The sequence below is a fragment of the Sardina pilchardus genome, chromosome 2, assembly GCF_963854185.1.
Source record: "Sardina pilchardus chromosome 2, fSarPil1.1, whole genome shotgun sequence".
Classification (NCBI taxonomy): domain Eukaryota; kingdom Metazoa; phylum Chordata; class Actinopteri; order Clupeiformes; family Clupeidae; genus Sardina; species Sardina pilchardus.
In genome coordinates, this window is record NC_084995.1 from 13,983,277 (window position 1) to 13,995,745 (window position 12,469).

Below are 12,469 nucleotides of genomic sequence, written 5' to 3' on the forward strand. Positions count from 1 at the left end.
CCAGTGCAGTGTGACGGGGCTGCATGCCCATCACCCCAGAGACTGCCTCTTCTACCTACGAGACTGGGAGCCTGCCAGGCTGCAGGCCCTGCTGCAGGTACACACACAAACGTGCGCGCACACACACACACACACACACACACACACACACGTGCACCGGCCCGCACACACACACAACGAGAGAGAGAGAGAGAAAGAAGGACATACACACAAACACATCTACATATATACAGTATACAAACATACATACATGTATAAAGGTACAAACAGACCCATGGTTCCTCATTGTACACAGAAATATTCAACAAATATGACCAACAATGTGCCGATGTGTGTACGTTCTCTCTGTGCTGCACAGCCATTCTGTTTGTCCTGTACATTTCTGTGCTTTGTTTTTTAGAAGGAAGAGGTGGCATTCAACACAGACACACCTCCTGGCACTCAGGCCGGTGGGTTCTTGCTCTCTTTCTTTATTTCTGTCTATCTTTTAATCAATCTATCTATCTATCTATCTACCTCTTTCTCATTTCTTATATATCATCTATCTGTCTACAGTATCTACCCCTCTCTCTCATTTCTTTCTTTCTGTCTATCTATCTATCTATATATCTATATATCTATTTATCTATCTACCCTCTCTCTCTCACTCTCACTTGTTTCTTTCTACCTCTCTGTCTCTCCCTCGGTCTTTCTCTCTCTGTGTCATTTCTCTCTCTCTCTGTCTATCTTTATCTCTATCTCTAGGGTTAGCATCAGTAGGCCCAGCATGATGGAGGCGTAAAACAGGACACAATGAGACAGACTTGTTCTGCGGCTCCTTGTCCTGTGTTTAGCACTTCACACACACACACACACACACACCTCCACATCCACTAGCTCATTTCGCACACACACACACACACACACACACACACACACACACACACACACACACACACACATTTGGCTCATTTCACACGTCTCCCAGACCCCCTCCGTCCTGACGCCTTTTCTAGCTCTTCTGTCTAATAATCACATGATCATGTCATTGCTGTGAAAGCAGCACACACTCACACACACATGCACACACACACACACACACAGATGCATTTGCTCTCACTCACTCACCCCCCTCCTGTTCTCCCATTCTTGTGTGTGTGTGTGTGTGTGTGTGTGTGTGTGTGTGTGTGTGTGTGTGTGTGTGTGTGTGTGTGTGTGCGTGCGTGTGTGTGTGTGGTGTTTCAGGTTTGTGTGGAGTGATCGAACAGAAGGATGAGGGGGGCCAGCAGACTGACTCTGCCTGTGGAGCTCAAACACAGCCTGGCCAGGCAGGCCTCTGCGAGTGAGTAACCGACACACACACACACACACACACACACACACACACACACACACACACACACACACACACACACACACACACACACACACACACACACACACACACACACAAACGCGCACACACACACACACACACACACACACACACGCGCGCACACACACACACATGCACACACACACACAACCATACATACACATACACATACACACACACAAACACTCACTCTCTGATCAATGTGATTGGTAAGGCTGGACCAATGATTTCAAAGTAAGTGCCTGTCGCAATGCAAGGGTTGAAAATGCTTTCCAATGGAGAATCACCAGACTCTATTCACCTCGTGAATGTGTTTGAATTTTTCTCTTTTTTTTACAGTCGCTTTGATACATTTCTCAGATCAGAATTGCAATTCTCAGAACTATCTGTTCAATCTTCACATCATTGTGTCACTTGTGCACATCAAAAAAAGCAGATTCTCATTTCTTTGAACAAGTAGCAAACTGCTACTTTAGTGCATCCGTGCAATTATGTATAATTCTCTTCTGTTTCCTACATTGTCAATTGCTTATGTCATGCTGATCAAAATGTATTATAATGGGTCTCGGTTGAATAGTCTCACCCCCCACAACATTAAGGAATTAGTTCATAGCATAAGTCTTTACATGCAAGTTGTCATAATATGTCATTGTGATGTGGAATGTGTGGCCCAACAGACAGGAACGTGTAGGAAGGCTGCACTGTATCTCCTACATACAGTTTTTCCTAAGGAAATTGTCCTATGTTTTTCCCCTCTGTACTATGCAGTGCTGTCTTTTCATTTCTGTATAGCAATGGCATGGTCATTGTCAGAAAAACTAGTCATAGTGTGCATCAGAACATCCCTCCAGAGTACACTGTGTTATTGACAACATGACTAAGCCATTTGACTGTCTTATCCGCACACAATGACACAAGGACGTGTCATTCAGATGGCACTGACATGTTCATTGACACAGATATTTCGTTTTGAAAGATGAACTAAGGATTTTAAGCAAGAAACTGTCTTTTGCATGTCATCCATGGAGTTTTGCTATCCATACAAATTGTTTTGAGAAATGTACTTACTGTTTTGCAAATGTCAAGGATGATTCGAGAAATGTACCAAAGCAACTGAGAAAAACACACACATACACCTCTAGAAAGGGACCTGATGGGATTCACGAATAGCAAAGCTCTACTTCAACCCGTTGGAAGGCTATGAGGTAACAACATTTGATAGAACAAAGTTGATTCATGCAACTTCCATAAAAACGGAGCAGAGACCAGATAATACACTGTCTAGTATGTATTGTACTGTATAGTCCAATTGGAATATACAGTAACATGACCAAAAGCTATTGTAGCTTAATTATTATTCCTGTTTAATAAAGATCTCCAAATCAGTGATTTACGACTATCTGCTCCACCATTTACCAGACACAAAAACTGGTGTTGTGTTTCCTGAATCCTTACATTCAGACATTCAAATGAAATGGTATTAAAAGGCATGTAGCCTAAATACAGTATTTTCCTAGTAGTGTTTGATGCTTGCATGAGGGAAACATCCTAAAACAATGGCACATACTGTAATTGCTGTTGTTTAGGGAATTATTTCTTATTTTCTCATTTCTCAAACATTCTAAGTAAAGCAATTAAACTATTGTAATTATATTTTACATTAGTAAAGCAGTCTTCTGATATACATGTTTTCACAAACTTTAACAGTGTGCATGTTTAACAATAATAATTGTGATAATGATAGTCATGATACTTTTATGTAGACTTCTGGGCCGATCCTTAGACTAGGTGTGTGTGTCTGTGTCTGTGTCTGTTTGTGTGTGTGTGAGGGGGCCTCTATTTTTAAACTTGTTTTGTTGTCAGTTGTCGTTGTTACTGTCACAAGTTTTCCCCCATTATGTTTCTGAAACGGGTGTGGTTCATTTGTACAGTAGTCCTAATGCAGATGGCAGATTACAGTAAAAGGCATTGCTTTTGGCCTCCATTCCACATGGCATGTAGTCAGCAGCATCTCAGTGGGTTCCTGGAGTGAGGGGTGACTCAGAGGACAGACTGGTCAGCCATGTGCACGCCTGCATTTCATCTCTCCTTCTTTCTTTCTCTTTCTCTCGCTCCCTGGTTAAGAACATTGAGGGGTTTCTGGATCGATCGGGATTGGGTTTAACACATGATTTATTGGGATCTTGTACTGTGTGAAGGAGGAATGTATATGTACATGTATGTATGTTTGTATGGTGTTTGGCTTTGTACAGTATGAGGTGTGTCTTGATTTAATGGGTTGAGAAATGATCCAATAAATGGCTGTTCAATCTCTCTCTCTCTCTCTCTGTCTCTCTCTCTCTCTGTCTCTCTCTCTCTCTCTCTCTCTCTCTCTCTCTCTCTCTCACCCCCCATAGGAAGCACTACAGAGAGTACCTGGTCAGCCTCATCAACGGCCACTCCATTGACCCCGCCCCACTGTACAATGCCAACGAGCTGCTGCTGGCCTGCCGGAGATACCAAGTGGAGGTGCCGAGGGGGGAGGCGGAGGACGACAGGACGTACTATTCCCGACTACTGAAGGTGAGAGTCAGCGTGATGGGCGTGTCAGTCAGGGCTCAGGATTTGTTTGTTTGTTTGTTTGTTTGTGGTGTGGTTGATTGTTGTTGTCAATTTTGTCTGAGTGACGATTTTGTTTTTGTGTGTGTGTTCTCCTGACAGATGCTGATGGATAACGTGCCACTTGGTGACAAAGTCCCACGGAAGAAGTGAAGGAATATGGTCACACACACACACACACACACACACACACACACACACACACACACACACATACTCCCTTTATGTTGTTTATTCTAAGTGTGAATTAAGGTCATTGTTGTTTACATGGCGTGGAAGTGATAACGTCAGGTAATTGCACCATTACACTTCTGGACGCATGCAGTGAAAACGGCACTGACTGCACCTTCATGTCCTGCAGTAAGAAGTGCTCTGTTACTGAATAGTCCTTCAAGGAATTCACACATACTGTATCTTATTCTATATGTGGGCAGAACCAACACCCAGAGCTCTAAAGCACTGTATGCTGTCTGTGCCTCTCTACCCTGAAACAGACTGATGAAGGAGATGCATGCCCTTTTGATTGTTTTATTTATCAGATATGATCAAATATAATATAATATATAATACAAATGATGTGAATCTATATGGATGAGAATTCTGAACACGAAGCAGATCAACACTGGAGCGTTTCTGAGGTGCCTGTGTGCATGTAGTCTAATCATGGTGTGTTTATTATACTGATTGGCTGTGCCATCACTGTGTCCTTGACAAATAAAGCTCCGTTTTTCCATCACTGCCTTACAGCCTGACATCTCTCTCTGAATAGGTTCAGCTTGTGTAGTAATCACACAAAATATGCTGTATGGATGGGTGGCAAACCTTGCATCAATTAGCTTCTTAGAGCATTTCATGTTGATATGAAACCCCAGTGCCCAGGTAGTCACGTAGAACTTTAATCGTAAGCACTCGCTAATTGTGAATTTACCATTTTGATGGGTTTGTTTAGAGAGAGAGAGAGGAACATCAACAGTGCTTTTGATGGAAACATCAATGGAGTTGCGAGAGGCCGTTATTCTCTGCAATGGAAATTACATGCACTGTAAAATTTTACGATGCCATTTAATCATTCGCATACTCTCCACAGATGCTGGAGAGTGGCCTCGTGACTAACGTGTTTGCTGTGAATGGGTTTGAAAAGTGTGTGGTTGTCATAGCACAGTCACAGCTTGTCTCTGCTGTATCACTTCCATCAGTAGCCTACGCTTAGACCTGCTCAACTAATAGAACCATATTCCAAACCACACTTAGTTTTCCCTTCTCCCTAACAGTGCTGCAACTCATTCAAACAGGAACTCTCTGTGCTGTACTTACAATCTGTTCTTCTGGATTAGTTTGCTTGTTAGCAATGCAGGGTTAACAGTTCTCACTGGTGTTTTTAGCAGACTTCAGAATGTTTACTGTCTTACATTTTAATTCATTGTGGTAGTTGTGTTGCCCATTGTTAAACAAACATGGTTTTCCGTATCTCTAATTTGTAATGACACGCATGGACAACAACATAAATTCAACATCAATTCGACAACATTATTTGGTATTTAAAGCGAATGGTTTCACAACTCTGTGGCGCAGGACATGAGCAGCAATCCTGAATTCACACCAGCGCTGCTTTGTTAGGGCTGCACTCGGCTGATGAAGATCCCAGATTGGGCTCCTCGACAGGAAATTTCAGAGTAAAGGAAATGATGGATCACTATCTAGTGGCGAGGAGGTGAGACCCCCTGCCGCCCCAGGTATTGCTCTTAAAGGGCCATCATACTATCCCTGCCCAGAACTGTTCATGGCGGCATGTGTATCATATAACAGCACACCAATACAGTAGGACAAATAGTGCTCCTGCAGCACAAGAATGGCATCATTTTTAGTCAGGGTTCTTACGCAGTCTGGGAACGTATCTGTGTGTACTCTGAAGCAGATCATGTGTTTGTGTGTTGCATTCCAACAGAGGCCATTGCATGGGAACTCCTGGATGGAATCAGCAGGGAGCATCACTAGGGCAACATCACAGAGTCAGTGGGCTTCCTGTTTCCACTTGGAGGGAGAGGCACTTCAGGAGAATCCTTCACACGTGGATGGGGTGAGCTCTGTGGATGTGCCTGACCTGGTGTGTGCTCTCAGACATACACATCTGTCCTGAACTTGGCCCGAGAGACCTGACCATTGAACACGAGTGTTGTTGACAGCAGGGTGTGAGTCTTGATTTTATATCTGTTGTCTCAAAATTCTGGGGAAAAAAAATAATCAATGCCCTTGTGCTGCCTGGGGGCATTGTTGTGATTGATGCCTGTGGAAAACAACAACATCAAGATGTTTGAAGCTTTAGGTAGGAGATCATTTAGTGCACATGTTAAACCTTTCAGCTGAAACTGAGATTTGAAGTTTTGGATAATAGTGCACACGTTAAACCCTGCCGCTGAAACTGAGATTCAGATGATAGTTTAGTGCACATGTTAAACCCTGCAGCTGAAACTGATGTGAGATCAGCCAGCCTCCTTTCAATGAATTTCAATTCATTCTAAGGCTACTGAGGGAAGTGAACCATACTGCCACACTTGTAGTTTATCTCTTTAAATAGCTTGTTTACTGATTAGCTGTTTAGTTTAGCTCACTGTCAATGTAAACAGAATGAAAGGAAGTTGGTGGATTTCCTAACGTTCTGCCTACAGCGTGCAAAATAGAAATACATTAAAAATGGATGACAGGTCAGTCACTCACAGATGAGGTGAGTTTCTCTGCTTGGGTTAAGAGACTCATAGTCACCTGCAGTACAGAGAGAAGCTATTTAACATGCAGTCCAGTTTCCGTTTGACCTTCATTATGTTGCATAACCAGCAGCACCAGTGGAATATTAACAGTGGGGTCAGCAATCAAAATTAACTGGCACCACCACTCACATAAACGTCAAAACAGAGACACAAGTATGAAGGGGCTAAACCTGGCTGAACTTACAGTAATGTTCAGAAAGCTATCCAGTGTTCTGTGAAGTTGGTGCATAGGCAAAAACACATGTGCTAATTCATTAGATTATAACAGACTGCATACTTCAAGGAACCCAACCACACCCTTCAGAGTTCTATACTTTATTGCAGTTTTTCTCGATTGCTTTGACCTGCTCAAAGAGACTGGGATCCAGGGGCTTCATTAGCACCTGCTTTACACAGATGAAGTCATCTCTTGGAAATGGGCTCACACATTTTCACTAGGTTCACACATTTGTCACACCCTTTTGCAAAGCAGTTAACACAGATGCCATTCAAAGACCCCAAACTCTATTGGGTCCCCCGTGTTACACAGAATAAATTATATACTGTACTGTAGGTGGTAGAGATTCCTGGCATAAGTCATATAAATCATATGATTCCTGGCATATGAATCTCTGATACATCTCTGTGAATCTCCTTTGCACAATTCCTCAATCAGCAATCATTCATTATCCATAATAGATACCATGTCTGTTCTGTGTTGCTATTTAGTATGGATCTAAGGCACATTTAGATAAAGCAGTTTATTGCCTATTTGGTGATGAAAACAGTACAAAAGCTGAGAAATGGCAATGACAGCAAAAATAGCTGACACAGTGACACAGTGGTTTGACCAAAAATTGTGTGTTTGAACCCACTGCGCAACTCCAGGCGACGTCTTTTTTTCTGAGGTCCAGTATTGACATCAACAGGATCTCTGTATAATGTCTAAAAAAGGTTACCAAGCAGATAAATTTGACAGAGATAAGTACATGATGGGACTATAGTGGGTGGGGTTTAGCAGATGTGTTGACCCAAAGCCATACTTGGGACTCGTAACATCAGCTCCCAGTTTCAGACCCGGGCCAAAGCTACACACACACCTTAAAGCTCTTTACATTTGTTTAAATACTGAATTACAGTATATAGGTTAATGTAAAACTCACATTATTCACACACAGCATGGTATAGGAATATGGTAATAACATTAACACATGGTGCTCTTCACTGACAGGGGTGACTTCCATTTAATGACAACAGTGTCCAATCAAGATGTCATCTACTGTATACCAGAAACAATCACTGGTCTCTAATTCAGAAAAGTGGAGTAATTAAGGTTGGTATAAATACTCTGCCAGATGGACATTAATCAGGGTAATAATTAAATAATGATGAAAGTGACAGTGTCAATGAAGATGCCCTTCCATATTTAACCAGTTAATTGAATCCTACTACAATAAAGAGGCAGAAGCCTGGTTGATGGTGCCGTGTTGGACACAGCTTTAGAGTGGCATCTATCATACTGAGTGCAGTGGCCATATGTTGCACACTACCCACTAGAAGAATGATTACAGCCACTCAAAACTACCACACTATACAATTCATACAATCACTAGACTCATATGTAGTCACATATTTCATTTAATAATCACTAGACTACATATTCAATTCAATAACCACTAGACTACATATTTAATTCAGCAATCACTAGACTATTTAAATGGCCATGCCACTTACTGCTTTCTTTTGATGCCTTCACATGTGGGTGTTTTAGACTAAAAGGACAAAATCAATAAACACATTCTGTCTGTTTTTCACTTTCGCTTCTCTTGCAGCATAGCAACAACAAATACAGCAATTATTCTCAAAGTCAATATATTTTCAAGTATGAAGTGATGCTGTTTGATATGATATGCCCATGGAATTTGAAAGAGAGATCTGTAACATGTTAACATATTGTAACATTAGCCTCCCTCACATGCTGACACACACACACACACACACACACACACACACAGTCCCTCCTCTGTGTATGTTGTGTGTACTGCAGTGGTGTGGTATGAGAGTGGCTGGAGGGAGGAGGAGAGCAGGAGAGAGGAGAAGGGAGGAAAGAGGAGAGGAGGAGAGAGAGAGAGAGAGAGAGAGAGAAGGGAGAAGATGCTCAACAGCCATTTACTGGATAATTTCTCAAACCATGGAATCATAATGTGCCTCATAAAGTCAAGAAGGGAGAATATAGGAGAACAGAGGAGAATGGAGGAGAGGAGAAGAGCAGGGAAGAGAGGAGCGAGGAAAAGGGGGGAGAGGGGAGGAGAAGAGAAGGGAGGGAGGAAAAGGGAGAGGAGAGGAGAGGGGGATGAGAGGGGGGAAGGGAGGTTGCTGCTGCTGTGGGAAAGTGTGGCGAGTGGCTGCTGATGCGTGAGTGTCCACAGAAATCAGGGCCCAGGATGTCTGCAGCATGGCCAGCCTGCCTCTCTCCATTCCCCAGCATGGACTCTCCCAGGGCCCCCGGGCGGCTGGCCATCCAGGCGTGTCAATCCCACTCCCTCACTCTCCCCAACTGTCGCCGCAGGGGAGCTGGGGGTGGGGCAGTGGGGCCGGGGGTATAGGGACAGGGAAAGTCATCTTCCTTTTAAAATTTACATGCATACATTTCCACCACGTTCGTGTGTGTTTATTATTACGAGAAACAGAGGATGGGCATGTCCAGCCGGGGCTGTGTGCTGCCTCGCTGAACTCTAATTCTTTCTTTCTTATTGATTTAGAATGTGTGTGTGTGAATGTGTGTGTGTGTGTGTGTGTGTGTGTGTGTGTGTGTGTGTGTGACTGGATTAGTGAGTGAGTGTGAGCTGGAGTTACTCTACCTACGGTTTTGGAAGATGTACATTTTGTGATAATCCATATGCAGACAATTCAAAGCTGTGTCTGAATTAAACTTGCCATTGCAAAGGTCTATTTAAACTCATTGACACTACCAAATAATTATCATTATATGAAATACTACTGAGAAATACTATTCCAGATCAAACACATTCTTCATGTTGGTCCTTGTGGTCAGCGCTTCAGCTCCATGTCTCTGATGAAGACTCCTCATTTAGGTGAATAGCATGGCAGTCAGGCTGAGGCTGAAGGCTTGTGCTGCTCCCTGTTGGTGCTCCTTGCAGGCGGACATATTCCCTCGGAAACATGACTGCAGGTCACAGCAGCCTCCGCTACCACGGTGGGGACCAGAGCAGCAGAGGAGTGTGACAAGCATGACTCTCTCTCTCTTTTTCTCTTTTTTTTTCTCTCTCTCTCTCCTCTCTCTCTCTCACTCAGCCCCATGGGGGGCATGCAACGGCAGAGGGTTTCCATGCCAACGGGGGTAGACAAGCAGAAAAAGTGACAGATTGACAGTAAGAGGGTTTTTTTTCTTTCTTTCTTTAACCAAAAAAAACACTGCTGAGCCATCAAGTGACACTTGCCATTTAACCACTTCTGTTTGCCTTTCTCATTTCGCAATATCTTATACAGTATCACACAGTCTTCTTCACAGCGTGCTGTGATGCGTGTAAGATGTAGTAAGATAGAGTGTGTTTAAACAGTTTTTTAAGGTAAAGATATCATTTGTTTGATAGCACCGTGCACAACAGAATGCTCCAGTAGCAGAAATCATAGCATAACATTAATCAGGGTTATATAAATCAATATAACTCATTAAATACAACTATTTCAAATGCAATTTAGATGAAAGTTCTTTAGAAAATTGACCATTCCTGACCAGAAAGCATTAAATCTTAAGCATTGCCATCATGGGGCATCTGTGTTGTGCATGGCACTTGGCTCTAAACCCGTCCTACAATGCCTGGGGATGTTTAACCCAGTTGGGAAAGAGAGTTTCATCATGGCGTTCTTCTCATGACAGGGCATATTTGGATCATTGGGCAAGCCTAAATATGTCACCGTATCCATTTTACAGTGACTGTGTGGCTATTTTAACTCGCTGCCGTCTTCCTGAAACATGGAACTAGCAAAGGCCAGTGGCCCAATTCTGAGCTTGACAAGTCTCTGTGTAAGAATCACTTCCAGTATCTGTCATGGTGGCCTGCTGCCTTCACTCGAGGCCCCCGTGCGCCAAGCCTTTGAAAAACCCGTCGCTTTGTTGCTCAGCAACTATGGCAAGCCAACTGTAACGTTGTCTAGGTTGCTCTGCTGCTTGAAAACCTGATCACATCTGATAGGAATGCAACAATCATGTTTTATACAACAGATCCTTCTATTACTCTATGATCTGAAGAACATTTTGCATTTTGCACCACACTTATTTTATCATAAAATGCCAGATTGAATTCCAGCCTTGTCTGCCACTGATTCCAGTTATAGGTTGTAACATCAAAGTGAAGCATGATCAAAAGCAGAAAGTGTTGTCAAATGAGTACACGCAGGTGGTAGAATATTATCACAAGTGGAGAATTGGTTTTTAAATGGGTTTTTCATTTGCTGGCGTAGTGAGACTTCATGAGTGGGGGATGTATCAACATGCATAGGGTCTATAGTCGGCACATGCCTCTAGTCACTGGAGCTGCCTCTTAATCACAGGCTGATTAGAAATGCGCATGTACTGTAAGGGAATATATCAAAACGGTTTCAAGTTTGTTAAGTGCAACCACAGGTTATTTCAAAGGAATACAGTGCTGAAAGGCATTGTGGGGAGTATTTATAGTTGTACACAGATTGTTAAATGCAAATATACACATGATGATATTGCTGATACTCTGGTATTTCAACTGGCAGGATGAATTCACTTGTAAAATGCTAACAGAAAGCATAACAAAGGACAGGTTCATTCACTATATTCCAACACATCTTGATAAAAATTACATTTGACTTGGTCCAGTTTTATTCCGCTACAGAGTATCACACCAATAGGCTACAATTCCTCTGGGCAGAAACGTCCTCATCGGTGTGCTTTTTGACCTCTGACCTATACATACTGTAGCCCTGTTAATGGAAGAATATGAGGGAAACTGTTGGTGTGCCTCTCAACATCTCTCCTCGATGCTCGGTCCTCCAGGCTCGTTCCCACTGATCTATAACAAACACTGGATAGACTATCCCATTGTTGCCGCCCCATCATTCTTTATGTAGATCAGTGAGGATGAGGACCGAGGAAGGAAGGGAGGATGTATAAAAGACGAATAAGAGGCACCCTCGGATTCAGGATGGACTCATCATGGTGCTCACGCACCCGCTGGCGAGGTCCAGATCCTGGAAGCAGCGCCTGTCTACCTGTTACAGGGGCCAGTAACGGCGCTGCCAACGCCTGCCCAGCCAATCACACCGAGCACTTACCCCTGTCGAGCTGCCGGCCTCTGGCGCTGATGATGACAGATGGCGTGATGTGAGTCTGTGGCAGGCTGTGCGGGAGCGCTGGAGGAGCCATGATGACCTATAGCTTACCTATAGCTGTACGCTGGAGCTGGACATGCTTACTGATCCATTTCTTTCTCACTTCTCAGGAGTGATTATGCTAGCAGTAGCACTGGTACTGGGAGTTATCCAAGAATAGCACCGATATTTAATCTGTGAAAAATATCCTGAAAAATAGAGATTTTGGTTAGGCCTATTTCCAGTCAAGTCTCACTGCCTTCTTGAGGCTTTTTGGACAACAACAACTACTGTACTCAACACTTACATTTATTTGCAAAGAAAGCGTAGAGACATGCTGACATAGCCTACTGATATAGCCCTGAGACTCACTTGGAATTAATTCTTAAATAAATAAACAAATGGAACT

General features: G+C 43.1%; 1 protein-coding gene across 3 annotated transcripts in view; it reads left to right on the forward strand.

Annotated features, from left to right (window-relative positions):
• The window catches only part of rnf31 (ring finger protein 31), a 22,557-nt gene extending 17,879 nt beyond the window's left edge, over window positions 1–4,678 (forward strand). For all 3 annotated transcript variants that reach the window (XM_062519654.1, XM_062519646.1, XM_062519661.1), the window contains 5 exons: window positions 1–97; window positions 401–449; window positions 1,225–1,321; window positions 3,751–3,916; window positions 4,055–4,678. The exon at window positions 1–97 is cut by the window's left edge and continues 14 nt beyond it. In XM_062519654.1, the coding sequence (XP_062375638.1) occupies window positions 1–97; window positions 401–449; window positions 1,225–1,321; window positions 3,751–3,916; window positions 4,055–4,105 (460 nt within the window). In that variant the 3' untranslated portion in view covers window positions 4,106–4,678. The remainder of the gene's footprint in view (window positions 98–400; window positions 450–1,224; window positions 1,322–3,750; window positions 3,917–4,054) is intronic.
• The last annotated feature ends 7,791 nt before the right edge of the window (window positions 4,679–12,469 follow it).